This window comes from Pomacea canaliculata, linkage group LG7 (genome assembly GCF_003073045.1).
Source record: "Pomacea canaliculata isolate SZHN2017 linkage group LG7, ASM307304v1, whole genome shotgun sequence".
Taxonomy (NCBI): domain Eukaryota; kingdom Metazoa; phylum Mollusca; class Gastropoda; order Architaenioglossa; family Ampullariidae; genus Pomacea; species Pomacea canaliculata.
In genome coordinates this window covers 8,714,915-8,736,450 of record NC_037596.1, presented here as the reverse complement: position 1 = coordinate 8,736,450, position 21,536 = coordinate 8,714,915, and the positions used below count along the sequence as shown (strand labels likewise).

At 36.9% G+C, this 21,536-nt stretch overlaps 1 protein-coding gene and 1 long non-coding RNA gene across 2 annotated transcripts; both read left to right on the top strand.

Moving 5' to 3' along the window:
• Nucleotides 1–231: 231 nt before the first annotated feature.
• On the top strand, nucleotides 232–11,269 carry LOC112568778 (sulfated surface glycoprotein 185-like). Its single transcript, XM_025246259.1, has 5 exons — nucleotides 232–419; nucleotides 6,070–6,148; nucleotides 7,263–7,313; nucleotides 9,360–9,425; nucleotides 9,994–11,269. Exons 2-5 carry the CDS (start codon nucleotides 6,088–6,090, stop codon nucleotides 10,065–10,067), a joined length of 252 nt encoding a protein of 83 aa, XP_025102044.1. The 5' UTR covers nucleotides 232–419; nucleotides 6,070–6,087; the 3' UTR covers nucleotides 10,068–11,269.
• A 1,578-nt stretch (nucleotides 11,270–12,847) lies between these two features.
• On the top strand, nucleotides 12,848–18,113 carry LOC112568783. Its single transcript, XR_003100183.1, has 4 exons — nucleotides 12,848–12,922; nucleotides 15,747–15,831; nucleotides 17,611–17,652; nucleotides 18,104–18,113. It is a non-coding gene; the product is annotated as an uncharacterized LOC112568783 (long non-coding RNA).
• Nucleotides 18,114–21,536: the final 3,423 nt, after the last annotated feature.

The window sequence follows — 21,536 nt, the reverse complement described above, 5'->3', positions numbered from 1 at the left end:
TCTGATGGATCGTCAAGTAGATCGCTCAACAAGAACAACGTGAATCCGTCTTGTATGATGTACAATCACTATCACAAAAAGTCGAGAAAAAGTTTTCCCGAAGTTCACTAAATATACTGATAGAGGAAATATATGTACTTGAAAGGAAGTAAAACAACGGAAAAGAGGAAGTGGTGTATTGAAGAAGGTTAGGAACTTGTTCACTCTTGTCAGTAGTAAAGCTCAAGGAATGTGCAGCTTCAATGCACACAGAAGGGGATTCCCCTGAAAGTTTTCATGACATTTACGTGCGAGATACAGTTACACAAGCGACCTCTAGTGGTGCAGATTCATCTTCTCGTCTCGCCTTTGTGTGTAAAAGAAAAGCTCTCGTTACTACAGTGTAGTTGCCAGTGCTTGTGCAGACGACTGTGTCTCAGGTCAGTATCACACTGTTCAGTTGCTCATAACATGTAGTGGATAATTACTTCTAGTAACTAACAGAAAACAAGGTAATTATTAACTTTTTTACTGTTTGGTAGTTTACGTGTCTGATCAGCTTTATTTGTGTTTCTGATTTACACGCCCTACTCCACTAACCGTCTGTGTGACTTCTGTGGACAGGGTAATAAAAGGTCAGCTAGTGAACTCAGCCTGTATACAGATCGTACATATTTAGTAACGAGTTATAGGTAAACGGCTCAATGAGAAATGGCGAATACTTCAAATACAATTTTGACAGGATAGAGATTACTCAACACTTAGACTGTTGCATACTTTACTGACAGACTGACAGATACATGTAAAGCTGAGGGAAACGAAGTTTGTAGATAGCAGAGGCAACTTCCATTGTAAAGGTAGAGAGAAAATACAGCCCCATCACCACATCCCCCTTCCCTTAGACAGGGAATCAGTTTAGCAAAGTTACTTTACTATACAGGGTTGAGTATGAATAATTGGCCAGTCTCAGGGGACAGATCTACATACTGAGACATACAGACAGACAGACAAACAGATAGACGCCGTCACGACTGACCTATCACTGAGTAAAGTGTATGTAAATAGTCCGACAACAATGAAATGCATGGTTATGTGTCTGGGGTACTACAGAGCTCGTGCTATTTTCCGCAACAACTCATTTGGGATTCATGTAGGTTTTCCCGTTATTAGCTGTATCTTCACTATCACTTAGACCAGTGATGCACAACCTTTTTCGGCCTGCGGGCCATATCCATTTCGGACAGCCGTGTCGCGGGCCACTTCACCGCAAAAATACAAAAAATAGAGCAGATACCATTTTTTATTAGAAACAAGTTGTAATTACCATTAATTATGTGGTAATTAGTGGGATATTTGAAGTTGTTTTCCCGAAACGAACTTCTGAATGTCCTGCTGCATCGTAGAGACACCAAGTCGGAGCACTGAATCGAAATGTTCGTCCATCGAAAAAAAGATTGAGAGACGCCCCTACGTGGGGATAAATACATCTTCTTCCTTTTTTCTTCGTTTTTTTTTTTTTAAGGTCTTCTTTTATTACTAACATGCCGATTTCCTGCACTGTGGGCAGAAGTTTCGCGGGCCGGATGGCACCTCGTCGCGGGCCGGATATGGCCCGCGGGCCGTAGGTTGTGCATCCCTGGCCTAAGCGATATCTACTGGTATAGTGTGCTTTCCGGTCAGAAGACTGCAAGAGACGGAAACACTTTCGTTACGACAGGAAATCTCAACGTCTGCTGGTCAATATTTATGTTCATGTTGCTAAGTGTTATTTAATATTCACTACACCCCAGCACACACATACACACACACTGTATCTTACACAAATGCGCGAGCACGAACACACACGTGCATACAAACCTGTGTGAAGTCATGGAAGCTAAGTAAAGAGTAGAGGTCTAGCAGAAAGGACTGAGAGGCAAAGATAAAAGAATATTTTCCCCAAGATAATCCTCGAAATCACTGTTCGAACCTTACCTGGATATTGTTGTGCTTTCACACATGCATAGTTTCTTATTCCTTTGACAGCTTCACGCGTAGCAGACGCCTTTTTCCTTTCGGTCTTTGTCATTACATCCAATTTAACTTTTTATTCTTCTCGGGCTAGTTACATCATTAAGTACAAGGCCCACCTCTACCAATAAGTAATTGGTCAGTCACATAAAACTATATGTAGCTTGATTTCTTTGACTCTGTAACGAGAGAAACACTGTGGCATGTACTCCAGAAGAATGGTATTCATGGAAAGATTATAGAGTGGTCAATGTATGAAGTTGTTAAGGCCGAGTATTTTAACTGTCCTAGAGGTCTCAAAGAAGAAGAATTTTGCAATATTATTTTGTTTTCCTTGTTTATAAATGAATTACCATCATAAGTGAAATTCGACAGAAAGGTATTCACGGCATTTACCTTTCATCAGACCTTATTCAGTTGATTATTTTACTGTTGCTGATGATATTGCGTTAGTGTCTGACACGGTAGTGGGTCTGCAAAATAAATGAAAATATATGTATTATACCATGTACTCAAACACCTGGACCTTGTTGTTAATATAGATATTAACACTGTTATTTTTAAAAATGGTGGTTTTATTACTAAAAGAGAAAAATGTTTTAATGATGATAAACAATTTGAAACCGTTAATATGAACAGATACTTTGGTATAATTATGTCCACTTGCTCTGTCTTTACATATGCCCTTGAAGACCTTGCTTCCAAAGCTTGGTTTGGTGCTATGAATATATAGTACTGAGGACTCTCAATGATCGCAGATCAACTGTGTCTTTTAAAACATTCAGTTTACAAGTACACCCATCTCACATTATGAGCTCTACAGTTTGGGGAGCGGGGATTGGTGTTGTACTCCGAGCCACCAACTAAAGTTTTATCACGGCAAGATAGCCATGTAAACAGGTGTTACATACAGACAGAGAACAGCGTGTCCGAGACGAGAGCTGCACCCAGGACAGCCAACCTTCGCCATTGAACTACCATAACACCCTGAAATTTGTTGTCTGATGGCAGATAATCATTTAATTTAATGCAACAAATAGAACCCCCAATACATTGGTCTATAACGAAGGAACGAATTCTTTATTGAATAAACCTTTTGGTTTGTTTCATGGGGGTTAGAAAATTACAGAAAAAAAACAGACAGCACCAGCAATATTCCTAATAAATTCTTAATGCATACTAACATTTCTTTATGTACTTATTTCATTCTTATTTTTAAATACATGATACAAAAATCTTGAGATTTGTCTAATAGTTGTTTCTGAGTTATTTGTAAAGACTTGTGTAATTCCATCATTGCCCTGTTTATATGGTATTGCAGATTTTAAGACATTAACTTTCGCTCTAGGCAGCACCATCGAACGACACATGCACTTCATCTTCAATCTCATGTGTGCATCAGGGGCAGCTTAACTGGCTGGGAGATACATCATTTTTGTAGCGATAACGATGTACATTGATGACTGATATTCCAAATCTAAGCTTAATAAATACTTCTCTAAAACAACGTATTCTCAGTATATTGACATATCTCTCAGGTTGTACGTAGCTCTCAAAACTAGAATACAGCTCAAGTCTTTCACTTGTGCATATATCATTGTGCCATTTTTGTTGGAAACAGTCTATAAGTCTTTGTCTATAGGTTCTTAAAAACATGTTCTTGTTACCGACACTTTGCTGAAGCCAAACACATCCAAAGCCATTGACACAGAGAAGTTATTTTACAAAGAAAGCCCAGGTACTTTTACCGTTTTCTTGTAGATAATATAACATATTGTATGCTTTTCTGGGGAGAATGTGTCATTCTTATGAATGAGTCGGAGCCAGCACTTAATGCATCTAACTTTTGTGGTCACCAATACTGGATACCGTCCTTGGTCACCATAGATCATTTTGTTTGGTGTTTGAAGACCCGCATTAAGAAACGTTTGCAGCTGAACATTTGTACCTTTTCAACGGCCATATATCTTTTAAAACCCTAAATTTCCGACCCGTAGGTATGTATCGGTACAGTTCGAGAATCGAACATCTTAAAAAAAACGTTTCTTGGTATATATCCAAGTTTCCATAAACATTTTAATAGCTGACAGGATCTGATTTTGGCCTTAGCTGCAAGGTCATCGACAGCTATGGAAAGGGAGATCTTAGTTGTGAAACAAAGACCTAGATACTTATACATGTTAACAACCTCCATCCTTTCTTTACCATAATACAAACATTCCTTTGATGCTAGAAATCCGCCTTTCCTGAACACGATGATTTTTCGGAGTTTCACATTCATGCCAAAACATTCAGCATAATTTTTTAAATGTCAAGCTGCTTTTGGAGACCAGTAACAGAATATGATGCAAGTACAACATCATCAGCAAAGAGCAGTAAGAGTATCTGTATTATATCTGGAACACGTTGGACGCCATGAATACCGTTCTGATACACATCTACAGCTAATTGATTTATAAAGAACGTAAAGAGAATGAGCGACATAATACAGCCCAGCCTTACTCCAGTCGGACAATTAAAATACTCTGTGCATTCGTTATTACATCTTATACAGGCTTTGATATTCTGGTACATACTTTGTAAAATGGTAAGCATCTTGCCTCCAACTCCCATGTTACATAAAACGGTACACGGACGTTTTGCCGACCGGACGTTTCGCCGCTGGACGTTTCGGAGTCGGACGTTTCGCCGCCGGACGTTTCGGCGCGGGGCACTTCATTTCGGCATTTCACGCGGGACCTTTAGCCGAAGTCAAGCGTGTGACGCCCCTTAGCTCACACATTTCTCTCGCCATTGTATCAATGTATCAGTGAACTCTCTCTCACTATCCCTCCTCATGTGAACCGTTAGCTCACACATTTCTCTCGCCATTGTATCAATGTTTTTTCTCAAAGCTGTTGCGCATAATCTGTGACAATCAAAGTGAACTGTCTGTGAAGTCTGTGTGTAAAATTTGTTTGAAATAAAGAATTATTGTGTAATCTAGTAGTTACTTTCATTCTTTGAGAAGTAAGTAAGCTCTCTCTCTCTCTGACATAATGCGGCGAAACGCCGGTCAGCAAAACGTCCGACTCCGAAACGTCCGTCGGCAAAACGTCCGCACACGACATAAAACATGCCATAGTTTGTTTCTATTAACCATATCGAATGCCTTTCTAAAAGCCACGAAACATACATACACCTTGCCCGATCTTTTGAGTAAATAGCGTTGTATGATAGCATACAGTATAAAGATACTATCTGTAGTGAAATGACCTTCCCTAAAACCACTCTGTTCCTCGCTATCTTACAATTTTCCTCTGCCCATCTTGTTAGTCTCAGGTTCAAGATATATGCAAACATTTTACTTACTGTACAAATTAGCGATATCCCTCTATAATTGTCCGGGAAATCACGGTTCCCGGTTCTAAATTTTGTTAAATAAAGTCACTATGTACCTTAGTATATGGTCCTGACAGGCTTTTAACATTTCTGCAAGTATTCCATCAGGCCCCGGAGCCTTATTTAGTTTTAGATGATTTATAGCTTTCATCACTTCTTCTGTGGTTATTGGATGATCTCGGTCAACAATCCCTGCTGGGAGTATTTCACTTTCCTGGTCATCATTATCCCACCTACCATCTACTATGTCACCTTGAAAAAACATTGGTCTATAGTGAATATGGATGCAATGCCTTCTACATTAATTGATCTGCTAGACATATTACCATACTTGTTCAAGATACTTCAGATGCCAAATAAACACTTTTTCAAAGGTGTATGAAATGTTACTCAATTAACACTATAATAACAAATCTTCTATGATACAGAGTGGTTTTCTTGGAAATATCAAACATACTAATAAGAGAAATGCTCTGATAAGATTTCGGCTAGATGTTTCAGATTTGAACTACCATAATCTGTACTTTCCTTTGCTGAAAATAAGATGTAAAGTGCCCTTATTGTCAGGATAAAGAAATCGAAATGCGCCGATGTCCTATTCAATAAAGGGATTATGATTGTGATGGTGTAAATGCGACTACAAAGTGTCAGTGCCACGTGTATCTTACTAAATCATCAAAATAATTTTTTATGATGTAGCTTCCTGTTTAAGCCGACATGGACGACTCCTGTAGGACCTCGCAAAAGTCTGGACAGACCAGGGAGGACGTGGAAAAAGGTAAAAGGCTAAATAAACTTCTATGATAATCTCTTTGCTTTCTTCACTTGCTATTCTAGTAAGTGGCTGGTCTCAATAACTATGTAGATCTCTCTGTCTAATGTTTGGAACTTTAAACGTGACATAAACATGTCTGTGTGGGTGTGGGTGTGGGTGTGTAAAGTGTTTCTGTGTCAGGGTAATGTGTAGTCATTGTTGAAGCAGAAGTCAAACTATGGTTAGGGAATATGTAAATACCATTTAAAGGGTAAACTTACATTCTCTTGATCAAAGCATGGACCTCTTTTAAATTATCAAAGAAAACTACCAAGTAGCGGCAGAGTAGTTGCACATGGGATGAGGACGTGGACAGCATATCCTGAAGCACAAGCATACAGTTGTTTATAGAAGACAACAGGGCCATGGGATAGACCTGCACTGGAATTAGTTTTTATGATAAGGTCAATCTAGACCTGAGCATCCTAAAAACTAATAAGTACTTATATGCGTACGGTATGCCCGACATCCTCAAATGTAGGATACTCTGATGTAAGTACGATAAGCCTACTATAGGTGCAGGGAAGTCAATCAGAATGAACAAAAATATGTTCAGGGCATTGAACAAATTAGCTCTGTGTCTACAGTATTTTAACATAACTACATAACAAACATTACTACCAAGCTAGACGTAGGTTGATGGCTTCCTACGAGCTTTAAAGCCCACCCATCGTCACGTCTCTATCCGTGGTAAAGAACACTATCCTACTGGTTACTATATACCTTAGTTAATTCCCTCTTTCTTTCTCTGTCTACTCATCTGTTAGTTCTCTCTGCATTCGTTTGTCTACAAAAGAGGATCAGCTAAATGTCGAGTAAAAAAAGTTAATTTCTCTACAATTCTAGTTAAATATTGTAAGGCTACCTTGCAATGTAGAGTGCGTGTTGTGGATGTGCATACAAAGGCCACGTGTTTCCTTTCGTTCTAACACAGCTTTTAATTTGTCACTCATTTATTGTGTTTATTTGTACTTTTACATCTTTTGCATCTCTTTAATTGCGTAAATTTTACAAGAAAAATCATTGAATTTATTAAAGTGTATGTACAAATCCAAACTATTTGCTTGTCCTCCTGAAGGTCTGAGGGACCCTAAAATAGACGGCAACAACACCGTTTACCTACCGGCAGGTGAGTCTAAGGGTCAGCTCTACAGTCATTTTAGCTAATAGTGTTGAGAAATAGCCAATGTTCTATCAATATTTTCATTGTCAACCACAAGCAAAGCCTAGATACATAGCTTTTGGTGTTACTAAGAAAACAAGTGGTGAGAGAAACAGCAGGTGAGGTTTTTATTTTGATGATGTGGAGACATCACCAGTGTTCGTAGCGCAGTTTCCTACTTATTCTGCTCTCTTGACACAAATGGACAACTATCTTACTGAAGTGTAAAGTGACTTCAGTCAATATAATTTGGCCAGCATATCTACTGCAAAACATCTACTACATTACAAGGAGACATTTATACACAAAATCGTTTGAAACTTTGCTAACATATACATTTAATACATCGTTTCAATGAAGACACACATTATATTTAATAGTTTTAATATAATGCTAAATTTAATATTAAAATTTATCAATGTATTTGTCCTCATGTGTGCCTTCATGCCAAAAATAATTGTATAAATACTCTTGTTAGATGTCGTAGATTCGGTGTTGTCTGTTGGTCTAGTCATACATCTAAAGAAAAGAACAGGTTTTTCAACAGGTCCTATTACTTCACAGGTCAGACAAAAGCTGATGTCCTAATTGGAGTAATGTATTTGTTGTTTTGTTATTGTTTTGTTGATATATTATTTACCTGTATATGTCAATACTCTCATCTGCAACTACTAATGCCATCTGCGCAAACTAAAGACATTTCCTCCTATATCGACTGTCGTAGAGCTTTGACACAAGGAGTCAGGGACAGACTGTCTAACACAACAACAGCTAGTCGCTAATGACACACGCATATACTCCCATCGTATGTCTCCACAAAATGTTTTCGCTAAGCTGTCAATGAGATTAATTATCATTAATAGTTCCTTTTGGTCTCTAACGCAAGGTCTCAAAAGTATATTGTTATCATATCATCATCATCAAACACACACACACACCTATGTTAAAGCTGCTACAGCGTGGTCGGCGTTTTCTTTGTTTACATGATGGTGCTGATGTGATACTCTCTTTTATGTTTCTATTCATTTTGCTCGTTGTGCATGTTTAATAGTACTCCACTCTTAAACGAGTAACAGAAATGGATGTGTAGTACTTATGTTGCTAGAAAACCAAGATCACAAAATACAATCAAAGTTTCAGTTCTTGTGAGTCTTATACTATTTAATGGCGCGCAGCACCGCAGTCTTCAAGTCCTTTAGTCGCCGTTTTGGATTGGGGTATGATAAGAACTTGAGTTGTTCTGTGTAAACATCACAATCAAAGATCAATACGTCCCTGACTTAAAATCACCTTGAATACAAAATGAATTCCATCTATTTACTCTTTCTTCACACTCACCGTTTACCCACCACCTACCAGTCCATGCCAGTATGCCCATGGGGACTTTTATTATTTCTGCAAATTCAGAATGTAGGTATTTTTAGCCTTTTTCAAAGGGTTTCAGGCATAGAGAAAATCTTACCTTTTACAGATAATTTGATTTGCTTTATTTGAATTCCGTAAAGTTTGAACAAGAAACAAAGTTATGAAAGTGCGTGTCTTATACAATAAAAAAATATTAAGCACTGAAGTACTTTCTAAAACCTTACCCACACTTTACATACTTCTGTACAAGGGTGTGAGTCAGCCAGATCCTGTTTATAGAAGTAGTATTGTCTGTGTTATGATCATTTGATGACAAAAACATATTAGACACTGATTGTGCCCTTGTCCTGTCAATAATATACAGTCATAATGTTCTTAGATATTTCATGTTTTAGCAATTCTCACGCAGCTTCGATTTCTTTTAAAATGGTTTTGTTCTTGATCCCTAGTTTCACTTTATTTACCGATGTGAGTTTAGACGACAAGAAACCTGTTCGTATATGCAAAAGATGAATGTTGTTTAATGCATAACTTAGGTTTTTTTCTGTTTTGTGTATGTTTATGTTTTATAATATGTATATATACACACAAACCAGAAAAATTCACTTTGATTACCATTTTGATTTTTGAGACTACACATTACTGTAGGTCGTCCTACTTCTCCCGTTAATCGGATATCTACTGAAACCACTAAGGACATTCAAGGAGCGACAAGTGAGTCTGAATCAGTCTTTTTATTTAAGGTAAATAGAAATAGCCACTGCAATATTTATTATAAATATTGCATATTAGGGGAGTATTTCAGCTTAAGCATGCCATGGATCAGCTCACCACTAGCCCGCACCTCCACCACCCCTCAGCTCATTTCATTTTTCTCTTTGGGTACGTCTCTTTGGAAAATGTTTTTCCATGTCCTACAAATTATATCTGTAAGTTCTGTAACTGTTTCTAATTGTATTTTCCAGATTGTATACAACTTTTATTTAAGCACTTTTTATTGTACTTACAAAACAACAAAACATTTGTTTTGCACAAATGTCACAGAGCTGGACTATAAGAGAAGGCTAATTATTTTAAAATATAAAATAACATTATTCTACTTTGGTGCCTTTTGCAGCACTGTACAGTTTTATGGCAGAAATTATCATTAACATCTTTAATCAGCTTATCAGAATTACTTTGATTTTAACCGTTAGACACGATGTGCTGGGCCTTTGAATTAGCATACCAATAAATGTGTTTGTGCGTGAATATTAGTGATGTTTGTGTGCGTGTATTACAGGACCACATGCTGGCGTTCCGCCCCCTCCTCCACCTCGTCCACCTCCTCCACCTCCTCAGCCGGATATCGCTTAGATGTAACGAGGCCTCTGTGGTTGTCCGTATGTCGTGTCTGCTCCATGGTGTAATTAGTCATCGGTCTACAGGTGGTGATGCTAAATTGATTTGACATACTCTCGTTTTAAACGGCATCCTCTTCACCCATTTTATTTAGTGATCTTAAAAGACTTTATGATTGTTGACTGTGAAGTATGTTTTCTCTTCCTCTCGTGAAGCATGAGTGGAAATATCACTTGTACTAAAATACAAAAATAAGATCAAATATCGTCTTCCTCTTGGTGAGCTACCATTCTCACACATCCATAGTCACACGTACACGTGAGGTCAGACCACGTGTAAACACGTGACCCGCATTTGTCAACGTAAAATTTGTGTCTGCCTAAATGTTTCTTATTTAAACTCATTTAAAATGCTTTTCATTTAGTTTTCGAGCTTGTATACATTAATGCTGAAACGATTCATGATTGAATAATCCTTTGTATGTTGATCCTTGTCTCTGAATAAAACTAATAGTTTGTTGTTCAATACTTCAATACTTGTTCAATAAACTTCACTTTGAGATAACGGCCTTAGATGTATTACTGTGTTTATTAGTCTCAATGCATTACAGGTATTATTAATAATATTTATCTTAGTAACTCTATTGGAACGACTGTGTGTGACTGACACCAATTTCATGGTCTGAATGGTTTTGAAATGTCGGTGTGAAGATGCAAAAAGATTGGTTGAAATTGGTTGTACAGAACGAAATAACCCTAATTCTGCTGTCCCATGGAGGAAAGCATTTAAACAAAGTTTAGAAAAAGGAAATGTTTTGTTAAGTCAGTGGAAACCCTCTGTGAGGCGAGTTCGGAGTTTGATAGTTGTGTGACACTTGTCTTTTGAAAAGAAAAAGTTCGGCAACGCCCTCTGTGAAGGGGTGAGTGAGGAGATTTATATCTGTGTGCCGGTGTTATTCCTTGGATTTTGTTGAAGTGACCAGTGATCTTACCTTGTGTACGGACGACCTTTCAAACAAACCTTTTTTGTGGAATTGATAAAGACTAAATCACCAGGGAGATAATTACTGTGTGCAAAGAGTCATCTTCTAAAAATGAGTGAATTATCGTGTTTTATTTATAGGATGGTGATACACTCACGAAAATAATCCATCAGCATCCTTGGTGACCTTCCATCGGGTGGGATGGTTAAAGAGTTTAGCTATTATTTTGTTAACTGACATAATAAAAGTTTTTTAAGCTTACAGATACTTTTTTGTGTGTTGAAAGAAAAAATGCGTTGTTGTCACAAGCCTGCGTTGTGTGAGACCTAACGACAACACTTACTGGTTTAGAAGATAGGAATTAGGCAACATAAAAGATATGACAAACAGTCCAGTATATACAGTCAAGGAGGTAAATGATTGTTTGTAAAACTGGCTTTGGAAACCACGGCTTCAAACATCTTCCCTATCTGAAACGGGAGATTTGGAGGATTTGGGTATAGAATTGTGATCATTACAAAAGAGTTCCAAAGGACACTATAACATAGATTAAAAGATACATTTGTTTTTTCTCAGCGTTCTTATTTTGAACCAAATCCAGTTCATTTGAAATTACTGTACATCTATTTTCACTTTCCGCCTTACAGATTGATGATACTATAGTATTGAAAGATTCATATCTCGCAAAGAGAGATTGCAAGTTTGTAATAAAACAATTAGGACAGCACTTTATAATAGTTATTTTAAAGTAAATAAATTAAGGCGTATTTAGTAAATTAGTATGTTAAACGAAGTACTTGAAATATGATGTCTTTGTGCAAAATGACCAAGCGCAAAACTGGGGTGTTCAAATTTTGATATGATGTTTTTCAGCTATGTCTTTTTCTTGAATTAGTTTTTTTCTGTTACTTGAGTAGAAAGTCAGTGTTAGTAACTTTGCATACAGAGTCCATAAGGACTTCTAAGATTTCAAGATACTACATATGAGAGCTTCAAATATCGTCCAAAGGTTATGGCTGTGAGGGGCACAACCGTTGTTACCGACTGGTGATTTGACTCGCCAGTTGGCTTTTTGAGAAGCTCTGGTCGGTTATAATCGTCGCGTAACCAAAATAAGCATACATTAATATAGTCGTCACAAGCGAGTACAAACATCCACAACATACATACAAGAAGATGCTCCGGTTAGTAATACAAGAACATGAAGCAGCGCAGAGACAGGAGTGAGGGGAAAAAGGAAAACAGGACGACGGAAGAAGAAACAAGCATGCGGATAAGAAATAAAGCATAGAAGACCCAGAGAAAAAACAGAAAGGATGGAGAGTGTCATAAATCTGCAACTGAAGACGATCAGCTGGACTAGTCATTTGACTATAATCACAACTATATATTGACAACTGTGTTGACTGGTGTAATATACTGATAAGTGAAATACATACGGAAAAACTAAACATACTGTTGTTGGCTATCCTGAAATTATGAAAGATCGTCAAGTAGATCGCTCAAAAAGAACAACGTGAATCGGTCTAGTCTGATGTACAATCATTATCACAAAAAGTCGAGAAAAAGTTTTCTCGCTGTTCACTAAATACACTGATAAGGGAATTTACGTATTTAACAAGAAATAAGGAAAACTGATAAGAGGAAGTGGTGTATTGAAAAAGATTGGGAACTTGTTCGTTCTGGTCAGGAGTGATGCTGAAGGAATGTGTTATCTTCAATGTATACTGAAGGGGATTCCCCTTTAGTTTCCCATGACATTCACGTGCGAGATAAAGGACTTCTAGTGGCCTAGATTCATCTTCTCGTCTCACCTTTGAGTGTAAAAAGAAAAGCTCTCGTTATTACAGTGTAGTTGCCGGTACTCGTGTAGACGACTGTGTCTCAGGTCAGTATCACACTGTTCAGTTGCTCATAACATGTAGTGCATAATTACCTCGAGTAATTACCAGAAAACAAAGTAATTATTAACGTTTTTATTGTTTGGTGGCTCACGTGTCTGGTCAGCTTAGTTTGTGTTTCTGATTTACACGCCCTACTCAACTAACCGTCTGTGTGACCTCTGTGGACAGGGTTATAAAAGGTCAGCTAGTGAACTCAGCCTGTATACAGATCGTACAAATTTAGTAATGAGTTATAGGTAAACGGCTCAACGAGAAATGGCGAATACTTCAAATAAAGTTTGACAGGATAGAGATTACTCAACACGTAGACTGTTACATACTTTACTAACAGACTAACAGATAAATATAAATCTGAGGGAAACGAAGTTTGAAGATAGCAGAAGCATCTTCCATTGTAAAGGTAGAGAGAAAATACAGCTCCACAACCTCATCGCCCTTCCCATATACAGGTAATCAGTTCAGCAAAGTTACTTTACTGTACAGGGAAGCGTATGAATAACTGGTCAGTCTCAGGGAACAAATATACATACGGAGACAGACAGACAGACAGACAGACAGACAGACAGACAGACAGACAGACAGACAGACAGACAGACAGACAGACAAACAGATAGACACCGTCACGACTGACCCATCACTGGGTAAAGTGAATTCAAATAATCCGACAACACAGAAATACCTGGTTATCACAGAGCTAGTGCTATTTTGGGCAACAACTCATTTAGGACTCAGGTTGGTTTTCCCGTTATTAGCTGTATGTTTACTATCCCGATATAGACATCACCCAAGCGACATCTACTGGTATAGTGTGCTTTCCGGTCAGAAGACTGCAAGAGACGGAAACAGAAACGACAGGAAATCTCCACGTCTGCTTGTCAATATTTATGTTCATGTTAGTAGCTGTTATTTAATATTTACATATACCCGAGCACACACACACACTGTATCTTACACAAATGCGTGAGCACGAACACACACGTGCATACAAACCTGTGTCAAGTCATGAAAGCTAAGTACATAGTAGAGGCCTAGTGGAAAGGAAAGAGAGGCAAAGATAAAGAAATATCTTCCCCAAAAAGTCTTCCAAATCCCGATTATAACCTTAGCTGGATATTTTTGTTCTTTCACACAACCACAAATCGTTTCTTATTCCTTTGACAGCTTCACGCGTAGCAGACGCCTTTCTCCTTTCGGTTTTTGTCATTACATCCAATTTAACTTTTTATTCTTCTCGGGCTAGTTACATCATAAAGTACAAGGCCCACCTCTACCAATAAGTAATTGGTCAGTCACATAAAACTATATGTAGCTTACATTGATTTCTATGAAGTCTTAGACTGTAATCAGAGAAACACTTTGGCATGTACTCCAGAAGAATGGTATTCATGGAAAGATTACACAGTGATCAATGTATGAAGTTGTTAAGGCCGAGTATTTTAACTGTCCTAGAGGTCTTAAACAATAAGAATTTTGCTGTCTTATTTTGTTTTCCTTGTTTATAAATGAATTACCATCATAAATGAAATTCGACAGAAAGGTATTCACGACATTTACCTTTTATCAGACCTTATTCAGTTGATTATTTTACTGTTGCTGATGATATTGCGTTAGTGTCTGACACGGCAGTGGGTCTGCAAAATAAATGAAAATGTATGTTTATAACATGTTCCCAAACATCTGGACCTTGTTGGTGGTTTTTATTACTAAAAGAGAAAAATGTTTTAATGATGATAAACAATTTGAAACCGTTAATATGTACAGATACTTTGGTATAATTATGTTTACTTGCTCTGTCTTTACATATGCCCTTGAAGACCTTGCCTCCAAAGCTCGCTTTGGTGCTATGAATATATAAAACTATGGACTGTCAATGATCGCAGATCAACTGTGTCTTTTAAAACATTCAGTTTACAAGTACACCCATCTCACATTATGAGCTCTACAGTTTGGGGAGCGGGGATTGGTGTTGTACGCCGAGCCACCAACTAAAGCTTTATCACGGCAAGATAGCCAGCCATGTAAACAGGTGTTACATACAGACAGAGAACAGCGTGTCCTAGACGAGAGCTGAACCCAGGACAGCCAACCTTCGCCATTGAACTACCAGACCACCCTGAAATGTGTGGTCTGATGGCGGATAATCATTTAATTTAATGTAACAAATAGAACCCCCAATACACTGGTCTATAGTGAATGCATCGGGATGCTATGCCTTCTACACTAATTCATCTGCTAGACATATTACTATACTTGATGAAGATACTTCAGATGCCGCGTAAACATCCTTTTCAAAGGTCTATGAAATGTTATTCTATTCACACTATAATAACATGGTTACATGGGCTTAGCAACTATAAACTACACACACCACATGTACTACACTGTACAAAGACGGTTACGGTGTTGTCAGTATCCAACACTTTTTGAGAGAATTTCAGCTACGATAAATGTATTCTTTCATCGAGAATTGTAGAACAAGGTGATGTGTAGTTCAAGATTCGTTCCCCATAATTTATACAAATCTTCTATAAAACAGAGTGGTTTTCTTGGAAATATCAAACATATTGATAAGAGAACTGCTCTGATAAGATTTCGGCTAGGTGTTTCAGATTTGAACTACCATGAGCTCTACTTTCCTGTGCTGAAAATAATTGTAAAGTGCTCTTATTGTCAGGATGAAGAAACCGAAATGCGCCGATGTCCTATTCAAAAAAGTGATTCTGATTGTGATTCTGTAAATTCGACTACAAAGAGCCAGTGCCACTTGCATCTTAACAAAATCATCAAGTTTCATTTGTTATGATGCAGCTTCCTGTTTAAGCCGACATGGGCAACTGCTGTACGACCTGCTGCAGGCAAAAGTCTGGACAGACCAGGGAGGACGTGGAAACAGGTAAAAGGCTAAATAAACTTCTATGATAATATCACTGCTTTCTGCACTTGCTATTCTAGTAAGTGGCTGGAGTCAATAACTATTTTGATCTCTCTGTATAAAGTATGGGACTATAAACGTAAAATAAACATGTTTGTGTGTGTGCGCGCGCACGCGTGTGTGTGTAAAGTGTAATTAAATAGAATTAATCAAATTATCCCCGTGTGAGCTTAGTGTGTAACGTTTAGTCATTGGAGAAGCAGAAGTAAAACTATAGTTAGAGAATACGTAGCTACTGAAGTAGTGAGAGAACTAAACTCATGAACAATTACATCAACTTCTTGAGGTTAGTTTAAAAAGAAAATCACCTTCACGTGAAGCAGCATTTGGTTGTTGATGACCTTTGACAAGATTCAGCTGACTACTGATCTTTGATCTTTGATCTTGTCCTCGAGAATTTCAACCTTGAACTTCTGAAAATCTTTTGATTGACCTAGTGACCTGCCTTTATTGTTTAGAGAAACAGTTTCTCGTAAAAAAAAATAGAACAATAGAAATAGAGACGGGTTGGCTTCAGTTACACACACACACCATTTAAGAAATATTATAATGACATTGTAAACCATTGAATGTTTATTAGTCAACAGAGTAGAAGAAATTATGACACAATACTGAGGCAGTGAGTGGATAGGAGAAGGTTTAGGCCTCTCGTGGTAAACAACACCCCTACTACTAGGGTTACATATGTCAATCTACACCTACCTTCAATTAATTCTATTCTTTCCCAACCTCTTTTCTGTGTCAGCTTTCCTGGTCTTTAACTTGATTGACATTCAAAACAGATATTTCAAACCTTACACAACCTGAAGTAAAACTATGAGAAGGAACTATACCCTTAGAAGAAGTGCTTCAAGATAACATTCCAGTTAAATATTGTAAGACTACCTTGCAATGTAGAGTGAGTTTTGTGGATGTGCATACAAAGGCCACGTGTTTCCTGTCGTTCTAACACAGCTTTTAGTTTGTCCCTCAATTATTGTATTAATTTGTACTTTTACATCTTTTGCGTCCCTTTAATTGCTTAAATTGTACAAGAAAAATTAATGAATTCATTAAAGTTTCTGTACAAATGATAAAACCCATATTAGTTACTTGTTCTCCTAAAGGTCTGAAGGACCCTAACACAGATGTCAACAACACTGTTCGACGAGCGGGTCAGCTTTACAGTGATTTTCACTTATAGAGATGAGATTTAGCCAGTGTTCTATCAATATTTTTATTGTCACCCACAAGAAAACTTTAGATACACAGTTTTTGGTGTTACTAAGAAATCAAGTGGTGAGAGAAACAAAAGGTGTGGTTTTTATTTCGATGATGTGAAGACATCACCAGTTTTCGTAGAGCAGGTTCCTACTTATTCAGCTCTCTTGACACAAATAGACAACTATCTTACTGCAGTGTAGAGTGAGTGTAGTCAATACAATTAGGCCAGCATATATCTACTGCAAAACATCTACTACATTACACGGAGACATTTATGCACAAGAAATGTATGAAACTTTGCTAACATATACATTTAATACAGTGTTTCAATGAATACATACATTATATTTGATAGTTTTAATATGATACTAAATTAAATATCAAAATGTATCAATGTATTTGTCCTTATGTTTGCTTTCATGCCAACAATAATTTTATAAATACTTTTGTTAGATGTAGATTCGGTGTTGTCTGTTGGTCTAGTCAGAAATCTCAAAAAAAGAACAGGTTCATTCAAGAGGTCCTATTATTTCACAGGTCAGACAGAAACTGCTGTCCTACCCCGATCTTCCAGATTGAGTAATGTATTTGCTGTTTTGTTGATATATTATTTACCTATATAGGTCAATGCTCTCATCTGCAACTGCTACTGCCATCGACTGTCGTAGATATGGACACAGGGACAGACTGTCTAACACAACAGCTAGTCGCTAATGACACGCATATACTTCTATTGTATGTGTCCAAATGTTTTCACAAAGCTGTCGATGAGATTAATTATCGTTTATAATTTCTTTTGGTCTCTAACGCAAGATCTCAAAAGTATATTGTTATCATTACCAATAACGAGAAGAACATGCTTGGAATTTGATAAACAAGTTTAATAAAATATTACAAACATCGCACTTTTATCATTCGTCTCAGATTCTGGTGCATATCGCTTTCACCGTACATTGCTTACTTTCTAGCGTATTCGGAGGGAAAAATAAAAAATAAATTCTAGCTTTTACCATTTTGTCTGTGTTGGCAGGTGATGGCGACCGTGACAGTGACAGTAAGTATTACTCTATTTACTGACGACATCACACAATGACCTGTCATTTACAAGTCTGCAGGGCTTCTTTCGTTATTTATTTTTCTCTAAAACACATAAACAAACACGTATGTACGCACGCAAACCCACACAAACAAATGCATGTACACAAACAAGTTAACACACTGTAGGCTGCGGTTCTGTTTGGTAAACTTGATGATTTCAGTGTAGTGCTTATTTACTGTACACGTTTTTCTTCAATTTAATCCTTTTTATCATTTAGTTTTATCCTTCCCATATTTCTAAGTAATAGAAATCACTATTTGTTTAATAGTCATCATCATCATGACTATCATTATCATCATTATCATTATATAATTTTAGAACTGATTTCCCCATGTGTAATGTTCTGCACACCAAAGACTACTAATGAACTGACAGGTTTACAAGAACATGAGCGCTACCAGATGATACCATCATAAAATCATCATCATCATCATCATCACCATCATCATCAAACAAGCACACACACACACATCTATGTTTAACTCGCTATAGTGTCGTTGGCGTTTGTTTTTATTATTTACCTGATGGTGTTGTGATATTTTCTTTTACGTTTCTATTCAGTTTTCTAGTTGTACATGTTTAATAGTATCTCCACTCTTAAACGAGTAACAGAAATGGATGTGTAGTACTTACTCCATTAGAAAAACGAGATGACAAAATACAAAGTTTCAGTTCTTGTGAGTCACATACTACTTAATGTCGGGCAGCACCGCAGTCTTCAAGTCCTTTAGTCGCCGTTTTAGATTACAGTAGAGAATGATAAGAACTTGTGATATTCTGTCATAACACACAGAGCAGATAGAAAGCCTCATATTCTATCTCATTTAAATGCATTTTTATGTTTTGCCTTTTTTACTCTATACAAAAAGGTCCATTTACTTTTGCTTTTTACTAGGTATATCACCATTTCATTAAATGTAGATTGTATAAAGCGTTTCTACCACGTATGAATGTTACTGTTTTTTGTGATTCCCGCATTTTATCTGCTGTAAATTAAGTGTTCATAAGTGACATTAACAAAAGCACTTTAACACCAAAAAGAAATATTTATACTTTATTGTTTACTCTTATTTGACACGTTTCTTGCTGTTTATCTTTCCTTTCGCATTCTATGTGCCGTAAATGAATTTGTAAACGATAATCAGAAACACCATTTCAAACTGAAACAAAAAAGTTTTAATATTTTAATGTTTGCTCTTTTTTTATATGGCGTCTTCCCTGCAGGTCACAACATGATACTTCGGTCCTCGTGTATAGAATGTAAGTGTTCTTTACTCTAACATCACCGTTTCATTCTTTTGTCCTCTGCCTTCTTGTTTCTCTCAACTACACGCTCTTCTTAACACAAATAGAGATGTTATACAATCTAGTAATTGTACATGTATCTTCCTTTTATCTTAAATTTGGCATTTTATTGAATGTAAACTAATTTTAAAGATCATTAAAGTATTATTATTTTCTACAAATGAGAAATTTAATACATGAATGTTTGCTCTTTCTTATGAATGTCGACTTCCCGGCACGTCACAACATTATACTTACCTCCTCGTGCTTCATGTAAAGATGGTAAGTAACCTTGTTTAATTTTCTCTCGTTCTGTGTGTGTAAAGCTTACTGTCTTAACCATAAATAGAAGCCATCAGAAATTAGCGTCTTGCCCAAATTTACAATGCTTAGCTGATGCATTGCTATTTTTCTTTTACATTTTTTTATTTGATGCCAAAGATAACAAAAAAACCACTATCGTCGGTATTATATACCATAGTTTATGACTGACATTTAGCTGGCAAGGCTATACCTTAATTTTTTGAAAGCTTTACAAATGTGGTAGACTTTTAAGACTCACCGGCTTGTCCGCTTACATCAGCGTTTTCTTTGTTTACCTTATGATGTTGATGTGATATTTAGTTTATCTTTTCATTCACTTTGCTCATTGTACTACTTGCTTTATGAAACACAAGCTCATAACATTACAATTAAAGTTTTAGTTATTTTGAGCATGATGCTACTTAATGACCTTTAGACACGGTAGTCAGTCCGTCCCTCACTAGACTTTTGTCTTCTTCCAGCGATTGTTAAGAGATGATATTGCATGTTATAGAATGTTTTATCGGTTGGACGTGTATTCCATTTACTTCATTGTAAGGTGTAGTAGAATGCATTCGACCAAAACAAAGTATCACTAGAAGGATGGAATTATTTGGATTTTTCAGAAGGCTTAATACTCTTTAAAGTACGATATTGTGTAATTGGCTGTTTTTTCTCTTTATATTGGGAAATGATAAGACAGACCTCACAACTTCCAGAATCACGAGGCTTGTGCTGTTCTGGATAAACATTACAATGTAAAATGTACAGGGCTATTTCAGATTCGCCAATGACTTTACTTTTCCTTGAATTCAAAATGAATTCCATCTATTTACTCTGTCCTCACACTGACCGTATCCTCACTACCTACCAATAAGTATAGCACTTGGAACGCTTATCTGGTTGAAAAGCAAAATTAATCTGTAGATCCGTAGTGTTGGTTTTTATGACTTTAAATAGTAAAAGGCTTCTCACTTATAGAGGATCTTTTCTTTTTTTTATAAATTATTTCATTTCCTTTAATTGACCTCTGTAAAGTTTTAAAAGGAAACAAAGTTCTTAAAGTGCTTGTGTTATACAATGAAAAAATATTAACCACTGAAGAACTTTCCGAATTATTACTTTACATAGTTCTATACAAGGGTGTGAGTCGGCCAGATCCTATATGTAGAAGTAGCATTGTCTGTGTTATGGTATGTAGAAGTAGCATTGTCTGTGCCATGATCATTTGATGACAAAAACATATTATACACTAATTATATAGCTACAATTTCTCTTTTTATGTTTCGGTTGAGGACTGCTGTGTTTATGTGTGTAAGTGACTTGTTCAATGTTTATTTAGATTATTTCCTCTTGTGTTTGCATTTTCTTTTTTGCTTACAATTTTATGTTTAATGTATATGATATATTACAGTACATACCACAAAGCGATTGTTTAACTAAACTATGTATTGTCATTGTCCATTAAACCCACACGTACACAAGAGCACTTTTGCTGCATAAGTTACAAAACCGCTAACCTCTATTACAGTTACTCACGACTCAACACACTGTAACCTGTTGGTTTTGTCCTGTTATCAGCAACAGACCTGTATGGTCTGGTTCTCTTTCTGGTGGTGTCAATGTGGTGTTGAAGGCCCTAAAAACGTGGTCATGCTCCTCGGTGACCTCGTCCTTGCACGTTACCACCTGACCAACTCACCGTGCCCAACTTTAGTATCGATATACGTTGCTACATGTGCCGATCAGTGCATTTAAAGCCATCAGTACGGTAGAC

What these genes read in the sequence shown, in the direction of transcription:
- LOC112568778 (XM_025246259.1), top strand. Translation starts at nt 6,088, where the DNA reads ATGGACGACTCCTGTAGGACCTCGCAAAAGTCTGGACAGACCAGGGAG. An exon ending in CAGGGAGGACGTGGAAAAAG is followed by an intron (nt 6,149 to 7,262) that starts GTAAAAGGCTAA and finishes GTCCTCCTGAAG; the next exon opens with GTCTGAGGGACCCTAAAATA. An exon ending in CACCGTTTACCTACCGGCAG is followed by an intron (nt 7,314 to 9,359) that starts GTGAGTCTAAGG and finishes ACATTACTGTAG; the next exon opens with GTCGTCCTACTTCTCCCGTT.